Source organism: Drosophila eugracilis, unplaced genomic scaffold, assembly GCF_018153835.1.
Source record: "Drosophila eugracilis isolate 14026-0451.02 unplaced genomic scaffold, ASM1815383v1 contig_2088, whole genome shotgun sequence".
NCBI classification, from domain to species: Eukaryota; Metazoa; Arthropoda; class Insecta; order Diptera; family Drosophilidae; genus Drosophila; species Drosophila eugracilis.
The window spans coordinates 6,368,829-6,390,466 of NW_024572964.1; the positions used below are offsets into that span (position 1 = coordinate 6,368,829).

At 43.1% G+C, this 21,638-nt stretch overlaps 5 protein-coding genes across 5 annotated transcripts; 1 reads left to right on the forward strand and 4 right to left on the reverse strand.

Annotated features, from left to right (window-relative positions):
- Position 1: 1 nt before the first annotated feature.
- On the reverse strand, positions 2 to 14,516 carry LOC108107910 (laminin subunit alpha). The gene is made up of 15 exons (XM_017215726.1): positions 14,097 to 14,516; positions 13,583 to 13,729; positions 11,333 to 11,957; positions 11,014 to 11,223; positions 10,537 to 10,950; positions 10,197 to 10,469; positions 9,275 to 10,127; positions 8,561 to 9,212; positions 8,221 to 8,501; positions 7,928 to 8,156; positions 7,398 to 7,868; positions 5,431 to 7,331; positions 2,172 to 5,363; positions 1,873 to 2,087; positions 2 to 1,816 (listed from the first exon to the last, which is right to left on the reverse strand). Exons 1-15 carry the CDS (start codon positions 14,316 to 14,318, stop codon positions 360 to 362), a joined length of 11,142 nt encoding a protein of 3,713 aa, XP_017071215.1. The 5' UTR covers positions 14,319 to 14,516; the 3' UTR covers positions 2 to 359.
- A 2,273-nt stretch (positions 14,517 to 16,789) lies between these two features.
- LOC108107706 lies at positions 16,790 to 17,181 on the forward strand. The gene is made up of 2 exons (XM_017215312.1): positions 16,790 to 16,899; positions 16,963 to 17,181. The coding sequence occupies exons 1-2, from the start codon at positions 16,866 to 16,868 to the stop codon at positions 17,049 to 17,051; spliced, it is 123 nt and encodes a 40-aa protein (XP_017070801.1). The 5' UTR covers positions 16,790 to 16,865; the 3' UTR covers positions 17,052 to 17,181.
- Positions 17,182 to 18,443: 1,262 nt separating this feature from the next.
- On the reverse strand, positions 18,444 to 19,182 carry LOC108107672. Its single transcript, XM_017215260.1, has 2 exons — positions 19,092 to 19,182; positions 18,444 to 19,031 (listed from the first exon to the last, which is right to left on the reverse strand). The coding sequence occupies exons 1-2, from the start codon at positions 19,150 to 19,152 to the stop codon at positions 18,754 to 18,756; spliced, it is 339 nt and encodes a 112-aa protein (XP_017070749.1). The 5' UTR covers positions 19,153 to 19,182; the 3' UTR covers positions 18,444 to 18,753.
- A 121-nt stretch (positions 19,183 to 19,303) lies between these two features.
- On the reverse strand, positions 19,304 to 19,880 carry LOC108108012. Its single transcript, XM_017215868.1, has 2 exons — positions 19,669 to 19,880; positions 19,304 to 19,601 (listed from the first exon to the last, which is right to left on the reverse strand). Exons 1-2 carry the CDS (start codon positions 19,796 to 19,798, stop codon positions 19,432 to 19,434), a joined length of 300 nt encoding a protein of 99 aa, XP_017071357.1. The 5' UTR covers positions 19,799 to 19,880; the 3' UTR covers positions 19,304 to 19,431.
- A 798-nt stretch (positions 19,881 to 20,678) lies between these two features.
- Positions 20,679 to 21,634, reverse strand: LOC108108011. The gene is made up of 3 exons (XM_017215867.1): positions 21,391 to 21,634; positions 21,167 to 21,334; positions 20,679 to 21,110 (listed from the first exon to the last, which is right to left on the reverse strand). The coding sequence occupies exons 1-3, from the start codon at positions 21,422 to 21,424 to the stop codon at positions 21,004 to 21,006; spliced, it is 309 nt and encodes a 102-aa protein (XP_017071356.1). The 5' UTR covers positions 21,425 to 21,634; the 3' UTR covers positions 20,679 to 21,003.
- Between the last annotated feature and the right edge of the window lie 4 nt (positions 21,635 to 21,638).

Below are 21,638 nucleotides of genomic sequence, written 5' to 3' on the forward strand. Positions count from 1 at the left end.
GTTTTTAATTTTGTTAAAATGATAATCTTTATTGCTTTGAAGAAGATACATATTCAATGATTGACTTATAAGGAGTTTTTTAAAAGGATAAAAGCATACAAATTACATTTATGTATATGGCGGCGATAGATTGGCACACAGTTTGGTTTATATTATATACGACAGGCATCTTTGATGAGAGTTCAATATTTTTGAAGTCCCATGACTTTTCCATGACCTGTCGATTTTGTTCGTTTATAATTTCATAGATCGTTGTCCGTTGATTAGCAGTGGTCGGCAACTTTAGATTTTTCCTGGCAGTTTTTCGTAGTCTTTGTCATGTTAAATCATAGGTCCTTGAATTGTTCCGAAATTCTTTATTAGTTGAGGGGGCAGTAACCCTGCCATATGTCGCCAAAGACTTTGTCGGGCGTAATTTTGATCATCTTTTGATTGACCTCAACCTTGCTGATGCAGCCCTTAAAGCTCTTCTTGGTCTTAATGCCTGGTGCTCTCTGGAAGGCCAAATGACCACCCAGGAATAACGGACGGTTTGTCTTTGTGATTACTGATCCTTCGTTGCCTACGCCTGGGTTAGAGCTTATAAAGTCCACAGCTATATTGATCACAAACTTGGATTTGATGGCCTGAACGTTGCGTGTCTTGCCATCGCAGAAGCTTTCATTATTGGGCAGCTTGTAGTTTGTGGAAACGATGTTCTTTAGATCGGTCTTAACGGTGAAGAACAAGGTGTTATCAACCAACTCGAGGATTGCATACGAGTTCTTGCCGTGTACGGAGAAGAGCAGACCGTTGGGATCCCTCGGCCGGAAATCAAAGCTGATTTTCATCTCAGAGCCGACATCGAAGTGATCGAAGATCTTTACGTAAGCCTTCTGGTTGTTGAAGAACAATCCGCGTTCGACCTGTTCGGAGCACGGAACAACTCCAAATTCCTCTGGCGGCGTCTCCAGATCTATAGCGTCGAACTTGATGTTCTTAAGGCAGCCATTGAAGAAGGGTACCTCTGTGTCGAAGTCAGTGAGATTCTTGACCTCTGGCTCTAGGAACTTGGTAACCCCACCCAAGTAAATGGGCAACTCGACTGCCAGTCCTGGGGCATTTCGCTCCGTATTCAGCTCCAAGGATCCGGGTTGCTCTAACTTGTCTATGAGCAAGCTAACCTTGCGTTGAGTTCGCAGCACTTCAACTGTGTGCCAGGAGCCATCATTCAGCTCCTTCTCACTGGTGATCTTTGCCTGTAGCAAATTTCCCACGCGGAGTTCGTAAGTCACCCGACCGTCCAGGAGATACACGGCTATGAAATGCTCGCCTTGCTTACCTTCAGCGAAGATGAGCAGCCCGTTGGGTCGCTCCGTTCGGAAGGAGATGCCTATGTCATGGTGACGACGCAGCTTCACTGGCAGTGAGTTGATCTGGAGACGTTGCTCCCGTAGTCCATAGAAACGGTATCCAGCCTCTGCAAAGTCCACATCGAAGTTGGGTTTCTCTGGCAACTTGCAGCGCTCATCACTGGGAAGATTTAGCTTAGCGGGTGGCCGTGTAGTTAGTGGCTTTTGCCATACTTTGGGCTCCTGGTCCTTTTCATCTGCTTCGGTTATCGGTGATTGTGTCGTGGTCGTTGTCGTTGTTGTTGTCGTAGTGGTTGTTGTGGTGGTCGTCGAAGTTGTAGATGTTGTCGTGGTGGGCGTGGTGGGTGGTACTGTAGCTTCAATATCTGGTTTGAGTGGGGGCAGTGAATCGGGGTTTGGCCATGCAGCCTCAACTTCATTATCTCCACTAGGATAGTAGCTAGGCACCAGACTTGGCTCATAGGCTGTAAACGAATGAAGAAGTTTTAGCTTGTTTTTCAAGGGATAACTAAAGCCTTACCTAGTACATGCGGTGGACAGCTGTTGATATTGCCGTTCTTCTTCTCAGCGCTGTTGGCGAAATTTACGATTTCTTCATTCACTGTGACATCGCTAATGCAGCCAACAAAGTAGGCTAAAGAGGCCAATGCATTTCTGGGCGTTCGATAGTTGTCCGGCAAGCCAGCAAAGAAGATATCGCCACCCTCCAGGATCAGGGGTTCTGGTGATCCAAGTCTGTGGATATATGAAAAATATAGTTAAGTATTATATAAAAACAAGAAAGTATATCGTATAATAATACTCAATATTTTAACGCACCTCTTGTTCTCCGTGTCGTCGACTGAGAGTCGAAGCTCACCCTGGGTATGCTGCACCGTAACCACATGATCCTCGCCATCATTCAGCAGACGATCTTCGATCACCAACTGATTGCCCATGCTGTTAAGTTTCAATAAACCATCTTGCAGGCTGAGTCCAATATTGGAGCTCTGGTCATGATTGGCGGCATAGAAGAGAACGCCATTTGGTTGGCTGGTCTTAAAGCGAAGCACCACATGCAGATTGTTATCTGCGGAGATCTTGTCCATCCTTAGGAAACCATATTCATGCGGCGCATATGACAACACGGTGGAGAATTTCGCCGGACAGCCTTCCTCTACTCCGCTACCAGCTACATATTCCGTTAGATCAATAACTCCTTGATTGATCACCACATTGTCGATACAACCGTCAAAGTTGGGCTGCAAACTAATCGTGTTATTCAGACGTCTCGGATGACCACCGAAGTACAATCTTCTCAACTTGGGCAACTCCAGATCTGCTTCCAATGGAGCATTTGTCCGAGAAATAACAATGTCGTCCACTTTGAGTAGGCCATTTCTATTTTCTCGTTCTGCCTGAACCTTGTGCCATTGGTTGTCATTGTATCGATCCTGGCTGCCGGACTGAACACCTCCACCTGTACCCAAACTAATGTTAAAGAAGATGGCACCATCGATCATCTCGATGCTCATGTAGTGCTTATCCCTTCCGTAGAAGAAGAGCAGACCATTGGAGGTATCCTTGTCCGCCTTAAAGCTAAACTGTATGCTGGAGCGAGTCTTGAAATTCGAGGTGGCGTTTAGCTGGACGTATCCATTACCCTTGAACCGTAGACCCGTAACTGGCTTCTTCTTCTCGAGCAGAACATCCCTTTCGCGAGCGCCATCCTGATTATCGTCGCCATAAACAAAGTTCCATAGTCCCACGCTCTCGTCGCCGATCTTCAGATCCTCAATGTCGCCGGTGAAGGAGTTACTGGTCAAGTCTGGTGGAGCATTGAATTCAGAAATACCCGGATAACCGCCCACAAATAGGCGACTGTTCTTATCAACATGAAGTATATTCTGAGATCCCTCGAGATAACCAGGCGTGCTGTGCTCGACCACCTCTCCGCTGGGTAGTTCTTCTCTAATCGTGAGCTTAGCATTAGGACCCATACGATCCACCACAGCCTGATACCACTGTCCATCTGCCACGTACTTATTGCTTGTGATTCTCTCCGGACCATTGCCCAAATCTATGGTGAGAATGGGATAGCCATTTACAATCTCCACGGCCACAAAGTCGTTGTTCTTCTGAGCGGTCTTATTGTCATTTCCCAGATATAAGAGGAATCCGGATGGCTCGGTGGTGCGGAAGTAGGTCGATAGATTGGTGCGAGTGGCCAGAAGCTTGGTCTTTTCCGGTGTCTTCAATTCAAGAATCGTGCTTGGCTTAAATTTAACGCCCACCTTGATGCTGTTGGCCAACTGACGAGCTTCCTCCACCTGGGCCCTTAAGTTTTCGATTTCCTGACCCAACTGCAGGGTCTGAGTGGCCACTTGCTGCTGCTGTGCCTCAATATCCTCGGCTAGTTCGTTCAATTTCGAGACGGATCCTTCAACGTCGTCCAATTGTTTGTTAGCCTGCGAGATGTCCTTGTTGGTCAGATCTAAGTCCCTATTAATGTTTTGTGCTTTTTCAAGTTCCTTTGGCGTTTGAGCACTAACTGGCTCGAGTATTTCTAGAACGTTCTTAAGGATCTCGAGAGCATCACTGGCATTGGCATTCGAGTTCTTCCACAAATCCCTTTGGGTTTCAGCTGGCAGTTGATCGATCAGATTGTTAATATCCTTGAGTTGTTGATCGGTGGCGGTATTTACTGCAGAGATCTTCTGGACCTTGCCAGCTGATCCATTGAGTCGTGGCTCTAAAATATCTTGAACTTTCTGTAGGGACTGACGGGCTCTCTGAAGAAGATCTGTAGATTCCGTGTCGGCAAGCTGAGCTCTTTCTTCAATTCCATCCGTCTTATCGGTGGCATTGCCAGCAGCAGCGACTGCATCCTGGCTGAATTTCTGGGCAGCGTCCACGGCCTCCACGATTCCCGAGTAGGCAGAGGCTGCCTTGATAGCCGGCTCCGCACTAGCTGTCATATCCGTGTACTGGGCAGCCAAATCCTGCGCCTTGGCGGACAACTCAGCCGCCTTTTGTTCCGCTTTATCGGTCAGTTTATCTGCCTCCGTGTGCTCGTCTTCCCTCAATGGGAGTTCCTCGTCAACATTTTTGTTTACCGAATTGAGCTCATGTAAAGCATCTTTTAAGCTATCCAGCTTCTGGTTGATTTGGCTAAGAGTGAGATCACCGTTGAATAGGAAATTTGTGGCATCATTGATGTTTTTCTCCGCCTGTTCCTTTTGCTCCGAAACGGTGTCGAATTTGGAGTTGTCAAACGCCTTCTGGTTAGCCACATTTCTGCGCTCAACATCGGCGGACTTGGCCTGAGATTCCTCGCTCCAGTTAAAAAGATCCTCTAAATGGTCGCTTAATTCTCCGATATCATTCTTTAGTGCTATTAGAGTCTTGTTTTGCTCCTTGATGGGCGACACTAGGGTGTTAACTTCCTCGTACAGTTTTCTGGCCTTTTCCAGGACTTGTTCATTGGGTGTAAGTTCGATACTGGTGCCGTTGATTTCTCCCAAAATATGTTGAGCTTGCTCCAAAGCTGCATCAATTTTTGTGCTCGCTGCAGCCTCAAGATTCTTAGAAAGAGCCTCTACCGCGGAGATAGCTTCCTTGGCCTGGTCAGCACTCTTAATAGACTCATCATAGGCAACTGTGATATTACCCAAAGTTGTGCTAGATCGGTCGCGGATATCTAAGGCATTGGCCAGAGTCTGGTTAACTTGTTTGGCATAGGACTTGGAATCCGATTCTAGTTCACTGTTGGCCTTTTTAAACGGACTCAGGTCTACGCTGTTGGGATCCAAAAGTTTAACCTTTGGCTCTAGTTCATCGGCAAGCTGGTCGTAGTAGTTCAATTTCTGACTGGTGAAGAAGGCTAGAGTAACGCTATTAAAATCATCCAGGACACTATCGATCTGATAGCGCATTCGATCGGTGACATCCAAAAGAGCGTGGTGACAGTTGTTGCACTCCTGACAGCCTTCGTCTTTAATCAACACCCAGCGATTTGGACAGGCGTCGCACCTGAAATAGAGAAAAAATTGTTTCAAAACCTAGAATCTAGAAATTCCGGACTTGCAGTAATAGTTACCTATCTCCAATGACTCCTGGCAGGCACTGGCATTTGCCCGTGTTGGGATTACAGCCGAATCCTCGTGAGTAGCCTTGGTTGCAATTGCACGGTGTGCACCCATCCTTATCGTATTTCCAGTGATCCACAGCACATCGATCGCACTGACGTCCTGTAACTCCAGCCTTGCAGGCACAATGACCAGTGTGCGCATCACACTGCGTTGAATTGGATGCGGCACCGCAATCACAAGCTCGACATCCAACACCTGACTCAAATCCATAATGATCTGGCTTGCATTGGTCGCAACGCTCGCCAATAACATTCTCATGACAGGTGCAGATGCCTACATGAGGATCACATTCTTGGGTGCCCAAATCATCGCAGTCACAGTTCTGGCAGTTCTTCAGTTTAATAGCATCGCCATAGAAGCCAGGAGCACACAGATTACAGGCAGCTCCGAAGGTGTTATTCAAGCAGCGCAAGCATTCACCAGTTCGTGTGTCACAAGATCCTTGATCCTCTGGATTGATGTTTCCGGAGCATTCGCATGGCTTGCACACCTCTCCCAAATTTTCAGGCTGTCCGTAGAAACCATTAGCACACGATTCGCAACGAGGTCCTGTATATCCTGGCTTGCATTCACAATGGATTTCGTTTCCGCTCTCGGAGATTTCGCAACTGGTGGCAAAGTTGTTCGAGTCAAAGGGAAGTGGGCAGGCGCAGATCATGCAATCACCAGGTGATCCATTCGTGGCGTTTCCATAATATCCAGACACACACTGTTCACAGTGCTCGCCCTGAGTTCCATGCAGACAATTCGTACAGATTCCAGTAGCACAGTCGCAGGTCTCGGAATGTCCATTGCATTCGCAAGGAATGCAGTAACCACCATAGGGTCCGCTAGGATCTCGGTAGTAGCCCGGCGCGCAATCCTCGCACGAGTGTCCGGAGTAACCAGGCGGGCAGGAGCAACGCTCTACAGCCAGGAACTGATATTCACCAGTACCATCTGCATCTTCATCGGCTAGGGTTAGGTACACATCTTCCAAATGGGTCACCAAGGTCTGTTCCCAATAGTTGGCCCTGATAAAGATCAGTTTCAGATCCCGAAGAACCATCATGAAATCAGCTCGTGAAACTGGTTTTCCGGAAACTGTTTGGAAATTGGATTCCACTATTTTAATGCGATTGGTGAAAGGCTCATTTCTGTTAGGCTGCTCATAGCTTTGGTGCACCAGGACATTGTGTTCGCTGAATAGAATGACATCCGGAGCGACAATGTATTTGCCGTCAAAGCCAGAGGTGAAGTGTAGAGTGTAGGCCAAGTCTCCGCCGTAAGCAGAGATATGATTATTCTGGTTAAGCAGATAGTCCAGGACTCCGAAGTAAGCTGGTCGTTCATCGTTCACCTCTCGCAACGTAAAGTCCGCCTTCAGCGTGGTCTCATTCACAAGAATCTCCTCAGCCGGCACTGGCCACATTTCGAACTTGATGCTCTCCTCACGGAATTCTGGAGTACTGATGGTAATGTGCTTTAGAAGACTCACATTGTATACCCGAAGATAGGCACTGTCACATCGTGAAGTCTTGCCAAAACAGAAGCAAGTAGTGCAACCCTCTGGGTTAGATTCCTGTAGGTTGTACGTTCCATCCACACACTGGTCACAATCTCTTCCAACCACATTCTTTTTGCAGAAGCAGGTGCCATCGATCTTGTCGCACACCTCAAGTTCTGTTCCGGGTTTGTGGCAAGTGCACTGTTCGCAGTGCGGGAAATTGAAGTATCCATGGGAGCACACATCACACGCCCTGCCTTCAATGTTTTCACGGCACTCGCAGGTTCCGTTGAACAGGTCGCACTGGGTATTTCCATTGGCGATGCCCATTGGATTGCATCCACACTCTTCGCAGCCAATGACCTGGTGGTTATTATTGGTAATTTGGTTTTCAATGAAATTCAATAAAGACTTAGTTTACTAACTCACCTGATGGAATCCGTAAGTGTTAGGAGCGCACTTCTCGCACAAATCCCCAATGACATTGGGTGGACACATGCACTCTCCGGTGGAAGGTTCACACATAGCGCTACTTGGACACTCACAGGGCTTGCAGTCAGGGAATCCGTAGTACCTACTCCGGCAGGCTCCGCATGTGCGTTCAATTACATTCGGCTTGCACTGGCACTGACCACCAAACGGATGACACTCAAAGCTCGTGGATCCGGCGTAGTCGCAATTGCACGGCAGTGCTCCACTGTTATAGTCGGCGGTCAAAGAGAAAACGGACTTCTTGCAGAAGTCAGTGGCATTGTGGGTAATGTGGAAGTGGTCGTGTCCGCAGTTCTGAATGAACTCCTTGGTCTGATCGAAGGTCTCCTCAACCAGCAGATCATCATTGTACTGCTTCAATGGCACCACAACCAAGTAGTCCAGCCAAACACTCTGTGATCGATCGGTCTGAAATATGTTTAAAGTTTATATTTTGTTTTTATAAATGGATTTCCTTTAAGTCTCACCGTAATTGTGAACTTGAACTCATCGTCAATCTCGAACGAACCCTCTCCGGCGGGACGAATAACGCCTCGGCATCCGGAGCTCGACGGGCAGTGCTGAATATCGAACTTTCCGTCATACTGATTTTTGCCAGCCGTCAAGGTGTAGTACACCTGGTATTTGGGATGGTTCGGCTGGTAGTACTTGACAAGGATTACAAACAGATTTGGTTTGGCTGATTCAACCTTTGATCTGTAAGAAATTGTTTATGATATGGAACCCACATTAACTTAATCAATATATATCTATAACTCACTCAATCACTATGGTTGATTCACTTTGACTATCCAAATGAACCAGCTTAACACGTTCATCGAGCGAGGCATATGGAGGCTTGTTTGTGGCAATACGATCTTCATGATCGGTTTCAAATTCGATCTTCTTGGAATCGGGAACTGAACGGAATTTGGGAGTTGCGCACTGCTGATTGTGAATCACACAGACTGGACTGGGGTTGATGTAGTCAATGGACCATTCCTCGACGGGAATGGCAGTCACCGAAATAATGGGCACACGGGATTCATCTTCGAAGTCGGCCTGAAATATATAAAGAAGATTAGTTTAGTTTTACGATAAAGTTAAATAGTAGAACTCACATAGATTGTAACTGGCTGTAGATCCTCTTTGTTGATATAAAAGGCCTTCTCCAAACCGTCCTCGTTAACAGAAGTTCTGCAGATTGTGGAGTATAAGCAAGGGTATAACAGCACGGATGTCTCCGAGTCTGGATTGTTTTTCAGCTTCAAGTTGATATAGTAACTATTGGGGAAGTCCCTATCGCTGATATAATCAATCACGAAGATATATCGCCCACTGCGTGGCACCCCAACTATATAGTTTAGCTCCTTTTGCGATTGGGTCAGCACAGGAATGTCACCCACGTGGCTCACAATCTGAAGGTGCTCGGGATCCATGTACACCTCGACGGGATTTGTTGGCTTAGCGTTGGCTCCAATGACAAATGGAGTTCCTGCCGGTTCGAAGCCATCCACAGAGGCATATTTATAGTGGCGGCATAGCTCCATGTTGCCCAGTTCACAGGGATTCGATATTTGGCGTGTTAAAATTCCAGCTTCGTAGTAAGCAGCGGGCAGGAGAACAAAGTAATCCAGCATCACGTTTTTGTTGGCCTTTGTGGTGAAGACATAACGACCCGGATCCAAAACAATGGCCGAGGGTTTAACGCCCAGCGGACCAGCAACGGTCACAAACTGTGGCTCCAAAGTGGGTTGCAGCAGAACCTTGACGCTGTAAAATAAGGACATTTTAGTCATAATCGAAATAATAAATATGGCTGTAGAAATACTTACTGCTGATCTACCTCCAGAGGATTGTCCGATGTGATTGAGATAGTGGCGGTGACATTCTCGGTATTGGGATTTACATAGCGCAGTACAATTCGGTAGAGAGAGGATTTGAAGACGTTTATATTGTTGCGCACCTCGTTCTGAATGGCGTTGAAAACCACATAGCCTTTGCTGCTGAATCCTGGGAAGGCTTCCTCATCGTAATCGTAGCGCACCATTGTGCTCGAAGGCAATGAACCGTCCTCGTACTCATACTGGAACTGATGTAAGGTTGGGAAGAAATGAGTGGTCAAGGGTTGGGTACAAGCCAGACCCGTAATCCTCGGATGACACTTGCACTGTCCACTTATCTTGTCGCAAACACTCTGCCACGAACCGCCCACATCGCAACTGCAATCCTTGCAACCAAACAATGAGGCACTATCTAGATCAAAGGTTCCATCCCGACACTCCTGGCAACGTCTGCCCTGAGTATGCGGCTTGCAGGGACACTGCCCGGTCTTCGAGGTACATGTATCCAAGGCAGATATAGTACCATCAGTCCAACAATCACATATCTCGCATCCCTCTGTATTGCTTATGTTCAGGTTCCAGTACAAAGGCTTACACTCATTGCAAATCCTGCCAGTTACTCGTTCCTTGCACTTGCACAGCTCACCCACTGGCACCGATCCGCATCCGGCGAACTTGTCGATTACTCCCGCCGGATCGCAGTTGCAGTCCTCGCAGTTGGGAAAGTTATAGAAGCCTTCCTTACACGAATCGCACTGCCGTCCATCGAAGTTCGGCTGGCACAAACACTGTCCGTCCGAGTTACAGGACACTCCCTGAGATCCGTGCGAGTCACAGTGACAGGCTGCACATATGTGGATATAAATTGGAAATAGTTAATAAACATATATTGTTATGTGCTTAGGGCACTCACGTAGGCAGTCCGGATAGTTATAGTAGCCAGCGGTACAAAGAGCACACTGTTTTCCGGCGAAGTTGTTGAGGCAGTTGCATTTGCCGGTGTTGTCGCAAGTGATCGCCGAGCTACCTGTACTGGAGCAGTTGCAGGGTTTGCAGTCCGGATAGTTGTAGTATCCTGGCAAGCACTGATCGCACCTGGGGCCTCCGAAACCTTCGCGGCAGATGCACTGACCAGATTGCTTGTTACAGATTTCCGATTCCGTTCCCTGGTTGTCGCAGTCGCAATCTATAACGGTCAGATCAGATTAGGGATCAGTATCCCTCTGATACTACAAATGTTTGTATTGTCTTACATGAACAGGTGGGGTAGTTGTAGTAACCGTGCTTGCAACGCTCGCAGTTGTCGCCTCCGAAATTGGTCAAGCACTTGCACTCTCCAGTGGTCACGTTGCAGTCATTGGTCATCGAACCGATCTTGTTGCACTCACAGGCCTTGCACTCGGGGAATCCGTAGTATCCCTCGGAGCACTGCTTACAGTAGGCTCCCGCAAAGTTGATCTTGCACGGGCACTGTTGTCCACTCTCCGCCTCGCAATGATACCCATTGGTTCCATTCAAATTGCACTCACACTCCCGACAGTTGGGGTAACCATAGTATCCGTATGCACAGGAGTCACAGCTAGGCGGCTGGAAGGCAGCACGGCACTCACAGTTTCCGGTCTCCTCCTCACAGTGTCCGGTGGAGAAGAAGTAGTCACATTGGCAGGCTAAATGCGGGATAAATCAATATAAAGATTATTGATATTGGAATTATTTAAACTGATACTTACGACTGCAGACATCGGTCTCATTCCAGTGCTTGCCCTTGGGTCGATAGTACTTGGGCTTGCACTTGTTGCAGTTGATTCCCACGGTGTTGTGCTGACAGTTCTGGCAAACACCACCTCCATCGTAGTGTCCGTAAATGTCTAGGGAGAGTCCTTTGCGGTTCACTTCTTCATCATACTTGCACTCATTGCTGTGACCATGACAGTTACAGGCTGTGTAAAAACACAAAGCGTAATAGAAAATTTTAAATTAGTTTTTTAAGTCTTTCATTAGATCAGTCTTGGATTTGTCCGTTGAAAAATATAAGTTCTCAATACTCACGTTCGCAATTAAATGGTCGGGCATTGGTGTTCTGGCGCCACTTTTTCTGCTCGAATCCTGGGCAGCACTCGTTACACTGGATACCGCATGTGTGGTGTTGGCATCGACAGGCCAGTATGCGGACTGGACTCTTCGGGTCCTTGACATCACAGGTGTCGGCATGACCGTTGCACATGCAACGTCCTCCGATCGAGATGTCCTTGATCGAGTAGAAGTAACGACGCGTCACGGTGGGATCCTGTCGGGCCACGGACATCAGATGTCCCAAAAGATTCTTCGTTCGGAGAAGACGGATCCTAACGTTGGTGGCACGGGTCCATTCCTGCAGTACCGTTGAGTTGAAGTAGTTAGTGGAGCTGGGACGCTCGTTCAACAGCATCACGGGAATCTCTCCATTCTCCAGCGGCACAATCTTTGAGTATTCAGTGGTACAGATGACATCGTCGTCGCGTGTAATTGGCTTGTAGGTGTCCTTGCCGAAGTAGGTCTCACAATCGGCGGGAGTATCGGAGAAGTGCTGCCAAGGTGTCCAGGTCTTGCCATAATCCGTGGACTTCTCCAGCGTCCAGAGTCCCGGACGTGGGGAGTTGCCCATGCGAATGAACAAATAGGCCACATGGAATTCCTGAATAAGTGAAGTGAGAAGTTAAAGTGAGAATTTTCTCATTCACAAATTTTCTTTTTTAAGAATGTAGAACACGGCCAAACTATTACTGAAATTATTCTTCATTTATTTGGTATGAAATTTAATAGATTTTATAGATAGATTTTAAATAGATTTTTTTTTTACTCTTATATATGTATGTACACCTGAATACTCTCATGTACACTTCCCATGCTTACATTTTTCATGCCAAGGTGCAATATTTGTCTGTTATACCTAGGATTACATTACAAAAGTAAACCTATAAGATAAGGTTCAACCATATGTAACAGATTTAAAGATGCAAGTCTTAATGCATTTTTCTGTGTTCCTTTGCTATTTCTAGTATCGTAACGTCTTGCTCTTTTCTCTTCATAATTGGAGACTTACTCTAGGCACGAAATTCATTTCGCACAAGCAAATTCATTGAAATTTATTAGTCGAGTGTACACATTACGAACACAATCACACAGACTAGGCGGGACAGAAAACATGAGATCACTATGTGGGAATTAACTCCAAATGTTCTGCAGTAGACTCGGCCAGTGTTTGTCCGTTTATTTATATTTTCTTGGTTTATGTTTGCTTTTTAATTTGGCTTCAATTGAAAGCGAACTCAGAGATATGGAGATCCACACATATGCGGTCATATCTTTGTACATACATATGTACACACATGGTCCCACATGTTATGTACTCTGATTTGTTTACATTTCGGTGTTTTCTTTAGTTTTAGCCATTTGGAATGGAAGTTCATGATATTTTGCATAAACAGAAATGCCTGAATACAGATCTCGGTACATAATTCTTCAAATTCACGAGATGTTTGTGAGTTGCAAGTTTGTACAATGTTAAGAAGTCTAAATATAAGCGAGAATCTCATATTCTCTTGCATTCTGTGAATTAAGAAAAGTGCAATTAAAACCCCCACAGAATGCGAATGAGATCATGCTGAGCTGTTGAAATCCTAGTGCTATTATTCTCGAAATTAACTTTGAAACCTCGTGGATTTTTTCGTTTCCGTTGCAAGTAAGATAACAACGTAGGCGAGCCGACCCCCAACTTTTTATAGAACAATTTCAGTTGATAAGGCTTTAGTTTCTTGCGACTTGAGCTGATTATCAGGCTGCTCCCAATTCGTTTATGTCGCATGCTGGTGCCTTAAGAAATATTACGCTGTTATCGCTTAAAAAAACATACTAAAAATCAGAATGAGCAGCTCGAAAGAGTCAATGCTCCGCGTCGGTTTCTAAGCAGCTTGTAAGCCGAGACTTCCCATTCAAGAGTGTGTGTATATATAAGTATCATATGTATCTCTATATATATATTATATATATATATATATATGTAGGAGCTGACATACTGATAACCCACAACTCTAAAGGGGAAGAAGCCAACAACAAATACCCGAGCTCATCAACATTTTTTCTTTTTCGTTTAGTTTTTGCTGTGTCGACGTCGTCGAAATGAAAACCCATTAAAATTGTTTTCAAATTTTACGATCCCATCGCTCGGACCCGAAAACGAGTTGCATCCATCCACTGTCTCCCTCCTATGCGTTTCTCAGGCGGATACCTTTGGTATCTTTTATGTTCTCTGGTGCTTACCTGTTCGAAATTGATGGTCAAATTGACTTCATTGAATTTCATGCCCCTGGACAACGGAGGACTCTGCCACCAGGCTTCGGTACCATCGATCGCATTCTCTGGCGGATGATTCCTCTCCGGCACCGAGGGATCGCAATAATCGCAGACCTACAAAAAAGCCAGACAAGAACACATGTTAGAAAAAGTAAATGAAAAGATCCAAATCGAGTCAAGAGTATTTATAGAGTCCAATTCGAATGTTCAACACATGTGGGGGAAGTCAAAATGCAATGTACACTTAGAAAATATGTAGTTACTTGTTCAAAAATATTGAAATTGGAAAATCTCAGCTAAATCAATGGTTTTAAATGTTTTTTAGAAATGTAAGATTTGTTAATTTGTTAGAGGCGGAACTCTCATATTCATTTATTATGAAATACTGTGTTGTATTTCTCAGTGTAGAATCAAAGATCATCTGACATTGTGTGTATACTGGAAAGATTTTTGGGCGTTGCTGAATGTCGATAGAAATTACCTGTCCCTGGATAACTGAGTAATCGATGTGATCGTGTTCCGTATTGGCTCCCACTAATTTACAATAGAGCTCTGGTCCGTCCGTATCCTGGCCACATGTAGCGGTGGCATAGATCTTTCTACCCGTTGCCAAATTGAAATATGGCGGCGTTAGCTCTGCCTGGCAATAGGAAATCGCCAGGATCACCAGCAGAACTCCAATGGAGGCCACCCTGAGCCCCATTGTGCTGAGAGTTCAAGCACCCGCACTGCGATAACGGTTGTCCTTCCTTTGGACCACTTCCGGTTCTATCTCTTTCTTTTCCCGGTTCACTCTTATGTATTTCACTTTCTTATCTGCTGGTCACTTTCTTCACTGTTATTCTTTTCGTATTCCTTTGAGGGAGCTCATCCAACCGCACTGGATGGCTCTTCGCGAGCAACTGATGGAACTGCAGCGAGAAGTTTTCCTCGAGACCCCAAAAATTGGGATTTTCGTAGTCGATCGCTCGGCTCTTCTCGGCTGTCTTCGGCTGCTCTCGTCTTCGTCATTTTATATATATGTATTAGCTCAGAGAACGATAATCTTTTTGATTTTTGTTTTGCTCTCGACTTCATGTTTACAAACTCTTCTCCAGATCTTTGTTGTTTGTCCCATTCGCCGGCCGGCTCGAAAACGTGGAAGCGGAACAAAACAAAACGGAAAACCGGTTCGAAGTCATCGTCGGAACGTTGTGGAATGGATCAGTGCTTCTGTTCAATGGAGGGTAGTGTTAGGTGTTAGCAAAAGTGTACCTAACGTATACCTAAATGTAAATCGTTTAGATTATTAAATCAAAACAGTTAGGGATTGGCTGATTAGCTTCCAGGATCACTACTCGCTGAAATCATTGCATACTTTCTGGCCGATATGGGTGAATGGTCATATTTAGCAAAAGGAGCTTAAATATGTTTTATTTACGATATACAGTCTCTGGGTGTAATTAAAAATAGAAATACAGGCGTTAATTACTATTTATAGTTATTACGTTTTGAGTTTTGAGTCTATACATACATACATGAAAAATATTGACTTGGATTTTATCACATCATTAACTTTTACAAACAAATAATTAAATTTTTAAGTGCTTTTTAAGTAAATTATTATTAAACCTTTTGTGGGTGGGTTAGTTATACATATACTCTTTTTCTTTGATGCCTTTTTTAATATAATTAGTAATAAATGTGTTCATTAACTTGAGTTGCTTTTAATGCAGCATTTAAAACTCAACTTATTCAAATGAGTTCCTATTACTCCTAAGCTAACGGCTCTTTTCGTTTAACCAGAGGTGTTACAATTTATTGAAATATTTGTTATTACCTAGAAGCACTCCACTGAATCGAAGGTGGCTCAGATCGCTTCCAAACCGAACTCGTTCAGGCCTGACCAAAATGAAATAAAACTTAAGTATCGGTCATAGCCCACAAACGCCATAAATTGCAACTCGCAGCTGAGTTTAGCCCACGATCACCGAAAAACTTGAAGTTTATTGCTATAGCGATTAAAAGAGCCAAATGCAGAAACAAGCTGCCAGCAGCAGCAACAGCTATTGAAAATCACGATCACAGCTAAATATTGTGCAAAATTCATGACCAAAGCGTTGACTGCGCCGCCGACGTTGGCAGTATTAACTGTATTCGATGGGTTTATTTTGATTTTCTTGATTTTTGGACTAACTGTATTTGTTGTACGGAAACTGGTTTTCACAAACACCGTTTGCAATGACATAAGTAATTGCATTGATAAAGACTGCTGCGAGTGTCAGAGCGCCCGGTTCTTTTTATTTTTGGCCTCAATTGCTGGGCTTGTGCCTGCGCCTGCGCAGCAGCTTCTCATGGCTGCATGTAAACGAGTTCTGATGACGTAATTCGCATCGCTGAGTTCTGCACCTTTTGCCTTGTGCAATGCACGCAAATGAACATTGCCGAAAAAATTAATGGAAATATGTAAGCGCTTGTAAAAAATGAGCAAAAAGTTCAGATGATTGCAACATCAACAAGAAGTTCTCGATTTAGCTTGCCCACACAGCAGCTGCACAGTGGGTTAAAGATGGCTTGCTTAAAAAATCTTTTGAAAATTATTGATAAGAATAAGTTTCTATGAAAGTTTGTTGTTAAAAAATAAATAATAAATATCCTTGTATAACAAGTTTTAACCTGGAATTTCTTATAAAAGAAAATCTGTTGTAAAATCCCATTTCAAACAAAAAATTTGCCATTACAGTGTAAATAAAAAATGATTGCACAGTACAAAAAATTCATGAAAGATAATTAACAAAAAGTAGCATGTCTAATTGACACCCACTCGCTAAAAATATAATGCAAATAAACATTTCTTAAAAAGAGTAAACAGTAAATGCAGTATAAGCAAAAAGTTCTTAAAGCACAGTGGATTAAAAATCATTGTTAAATGGTAAAAACAAAAGGAAAGCCAACTGTATTGCTTAGTGAGGCAGCTGTTTAAAGATCTGAAGTCGGCTTAGCGTTTGTTTGGCAATTATTTCCATTTGTCTAGATGTGTTAATTGGCCCATAAAAGCCTTAACGCCTCTAACTGGCCTGACCTTTTGGCTAACTAATTTGCCCCACTGTGGCGTCTCTGCCGCTGCCGCTGCGGCTGTCGACGCCGACGTCACCGCTCACAAAATCTTTTCACTTATTCGCGATTGCATGCGCGTTTTGGCGTTCAATTTGATTCTAAGTCTCGTCGCGTGTGCATGGACTTGGTTCTTTGAGTTCTCGACATTATCGCTATGGTGCTGCTGAGAGTGATCAAGTATCTAGTGGGTTAGTGAGAGTGTTCTGGCCAGAAGTTAAGCCCGTTATTTTATCACTATCTTCCTTTTGAAGGCTGCGTGGTGCGCGTCTGCAACGAGTTGTCCCAGAACATGAGTTCGCTGAACAAAATGTTCAAGTACCATTTGCTGGAGGTCAGCTAGAGTTCCCATGGAAGCCAATATTTTCCCCTTTCCAAATGTATATATATATAGTTTTCTGTCCCTGTCGAGCAAGTTTGTTGCTCAAGTCTTTTGTTATGTGATCCAATAAAACGTATTCCATCCACTCAAACACTGTGTTTCTAACGGCTGCTGCTGTAGAATGGCAACTCTAACCTTGAAGGGCTTTCAAAAATCTACACATGAAGAAAATGATTGCGACTTTTTATGCTTATGATATTAGGTTTTGAATTTCATTTAAGTAGTAACTTGAATATTTTAAGGTTAAAGTTTTCTATTTACATTTTTATTTTACAATATTTTTTTCTGTGTATCCAAAAGAAATCCTCGGAGAATCAGCATTCAATTTCAAGTTGATTTCGGGGGCAAATCACTCATTTGGAACCAAGTCTAGTGTTCTAATGAATTACACGCAAGAGTTAAATAGTGCTGAGCTTCGGATTTTCCCCACAAAAAGAAATCCCGGCCAGCGCGTCGAAAGTATCCCCGGCAAGGTCTCGTTATGACTGATTGTCCAAACAATCTAATATTTGCAATTAAAGCCGGCCTAAACAATGGCCAAACAAGTTTGCACTGAAAAAGAAAATAAATTTACTTATACAAAAATAAAAACAAGGCGTAAAAAAAGGCACATAATTAGCATTTGTCGTCTGGCGAACTCTCGTGTCGTCACACATAAGCGTCTTACGAAGTGGAATAAAAGAGATACGAATTTCTCGAATTAAGTAGCTAAAAAATCCCCGACATAATTAAGAGGGCTTGGTCGAGATAGAGACGTCATTGCTTTTACGTTCAACACCTCCCTCTGTTCATTCATTAATATGATTAATCTCTGTTCTGCCCGCACAATGTTCACAGCTTGTTTATCCGTTGTATTATTATTGTATCTGGCGTTACAAAGGTGGGTCAAGTCCAAGGTCCAGTTGGTTCGCACACGTCACTAGTGGAAGCTTGTGCTGGGAGCGGTTTTATTACCAGATGCGTGATTTTATGACGTATTAATTGGTGTTAACATTTTCCTATAAATATCTCTCTTAGCTTTATATTTATATTCACACCTTTTTCATTCGTTAAGAGAGGTGTCTGGCATAAAGAGTTAAAGTGGTGATAAAGGTAGACAGAAAGTATGAATTTATAACATAGTAGGACGTTAATCTTGTCTGGGACCTTTATTTTATTTACTACAAAAAGGTTTAAGCAAAATATGGTGTCCTTATTATGTCTCTTTAGGAGAAAGTTTTGTAAAATGTGTGGTAAATACTTAAATTATCATATTTTTAAAATGTGAACCAAAAACAGGCTATAAAATATGTGTGATTGAAAAAAGATAAAGTGACGTCTGTGAAAAGTGTTATAAGTTTTTGTTTTTGGGAGTACTTTTAATACAGTTATATTTATTGTATATGTAAAACATGTTCATGGTTTTAAATGGTACAATTTAATATATCATTGACCTAAAAACATTTAAAAATAAACAAGAATTCACAAAATAGGTAAGTAAAGTTGATTTATCTAAGAAATGAATAACATAAATAACTAAAAGTTAACCAGGCTTTAGTTTTAATCCTTAAGAATATGTTCTACAGGATCTTCATTATTATTCAAGACTATAATAATTGGCAAATGGAATCACGAGACTTGTCTGATAAACTTATTAAATATTTTTATAAGACTAGGAAGTTCTCTATTCATCCCTTATGAAGGATCTGCCAAAGTTAATGACACTGCTGACAAAACCAAGCATCGAGGTGATCATAGAGTGGGCATGCTTAGAGCTCTGCGTGGTTTCCTCCTTATTGCTTCTGCTGGGTCTGATCACTTCTTTGCGACTTTCCGACGGCTTTTCTCCGCTGCTAAAAAGACGATCCAACCTGAGGATGGGCTTTTTGAACCATTCACCGCTGACCTCGTTGTTCCGTTCATCATCCTCCCGGCTGAACCTATCGAAGGGCAGGGCGTTGACTTGAAAGACAGTAGAGTTAAGTGATAATTCTTATGATTTCAGATGATTCAGTTACTTACTTGAGTGCATGATCAGACAACCGATAAGGAAGAGTAGAATCATCTTGCTTTCTGAGGTCATTTTGGCTGCACTTTTCGCACTAAAAACAGATATATAACTGACTGTATCGAATGCCGGAGAGTTCAGATTTATAGACGCCGACCCGTCGGCGGATGTCACCCAACATTCTACGTGATGGAATGGAAAGTAACAGTGCGCACGTTTCACCAAAATAATTGCTTTATTTTACGCTTGTACATTTTGCCTAAGCTTAGAACTACATAGCCATAACCCTGAACGCTACATATAAAATATAACTGCAAATAGAACACAAATCGATTGCAGTTGTTGGCTGGATGTCTATCCTTTCTTGCCTGCTCTTGGAGGTCTCGGGGTATACCGATCGTAGGCACTATCCGTTTCGGCATCGGCATCTCGTTCATCGCTCACTGGCGGCATTTTTTGATACCGTTCCTCGAGTTCCTGCCTTGAAAGTCCCGAGCTTGGCATTCCTTCACTCCAACTGATCACTGCAAGATGATGGCAATAAGTGCATTTAATATATATTCCAAAAATTTGGTATTATTCCACACGAACCGCAGATAACTAGGAGACATATCAGATAGAATTTTAGCGACACGCTTCTCATGGCTGTGGAATTGATCCGTTCGATGGGCATTAACTGACAACCGAACTTCGGATGGGTCCACTTTTTATATATGCACATGGAGCCGGTCTAAAGCTCTCCGCTGATTGGCGTTGAAGGAGGAGGCCAATGGGCTGTGGCGCCGCGGCCGGAGATTATGCAAAGCACCCGTCAAAGACCCAAAAATAACGCAAAAAAAAAACGCGAAAAAAAACTGAAGAAAAAAGTTTTATAAAAGGCTCGAGGCGTCGTTCTGTCTCACTGAGTGGGAAAAAACGCTGGTGGCAATCGGTTGCCTCCTACCGGTCTTTGACGTCGTCGTTGTCGTTGTCTGGCACGTGAATGGCCCGTTGCGCGTTGATTGATTATTTATTGAAATGCTACCTAATTAATTTACACATTTGTCGTTGGCGATTACCAAAGTCGTCACTCATCCTCTTGGCCAAAGAAGAGCGTCCAGCGTTCGTAGGGCGGTTCGTCGCACAACCAACCTTTCATGCCGCAATACTGGCTGCTGTAGTCGGTGAATTCTGTAAGTTGAAGGGTTCCCCTAAGTGAATATTCAGTGAAAGGTTTATTATTAGGCAAGGAGGGCTTGCCAACAGATTGCAGTTCAAATTTTTAGAGTGTTTTAGCTCTCAAAGTAAAAATAACTAAATTATAGTGGCTGTTCCTGCAGTTTAATTTTTTAGTAAAATGTAATAGTAATAGTAATTAATAATCAATGAATGACTCAGTTTTCGAAGAAATCTAGGTAAAGTTAAAGATAGGTTACTTACGTAAATTACGATCATGACATAGGGCAATCGACAGATGACAGCTTGACTTAAATTTTCTTATACAACTTTTGTTTTCATCCAAAACACAAACAGCTTTTGATTTGCTCACTTCTCCGCAAGTTTTTTCTGAAGCGCACTGTGGTTTTGGTGTATATTTGGCTTCTAGACCGTAAACTAATGAATTTAACTCATTTTTTCATTTATTTTACTTTTAATTTTAAGCAACTTACATAAGGTGAAGATTACAATGTACGATAGCTTCATGAGTAACTAAATATGAATGCAGTTTAAACATATTTAAATAGATTTTCTTCCATGTATTATGAAGTTAAACCACATCATTTTGGATTATCTATAACTAATTTCTTTAGCAGATATAAGGTAATTATACACATAGCACAAGCATGAAAATAAGATTTGTTAAAATACCCTAAGTACTAGTCATATTACACCTATAAGCGTATTGGTTAAGCATTTTTCTCCCTTTAATAATAAATGAAAATGAATTTATTCATCCTCATGGCCAAAGAAAATGGTCCATCGCTCGTAGGTGGGAGACTTATTGCAGAAATAGAACTCCATTGAGCAATAAACCTCACTAAAGTCAGTAAAATCTGAAATTAAACAAATTAATTTAAATTCGCAATCTAATCTTGATAGATAGGCTCACTTTTTCTTTCATTACAAGTTGCAATATCCAAGTGACATTTGGAGGCAAACTTTCGAATACAGCCCACCTCCTCATCCATTCCACAAATAGCACTTAACTCATCTACCTTTTCGCATTGAGTTTCCAGGGGACACAGACTTGCAGGAATAGTTGCACCATACGCGAGAGCTGTTAAAAGATTTTTCCCTATAAAATATAATACTTTCCTCTTAGAAATAACTTACCTAGCCATATTAAGAAAATTGTTACTCCGTTCATCTTATATTATTAAACCTTATGCAGTAAAATGAAAAATCGCAATGCGGAAACCAACCAATATTGTCATCCACAAAGTGAATTAGATAAAGCTTTCCGTTTATCTTATCAACAAGTTAAGCAATAGAGCGCAAACCTTTGTGACGAGCTACCTCTTAATAAGAGATAAGGTATAGCAATTAAAACTTCAAGCACGGCAAATTAAAAGTGGTGTATC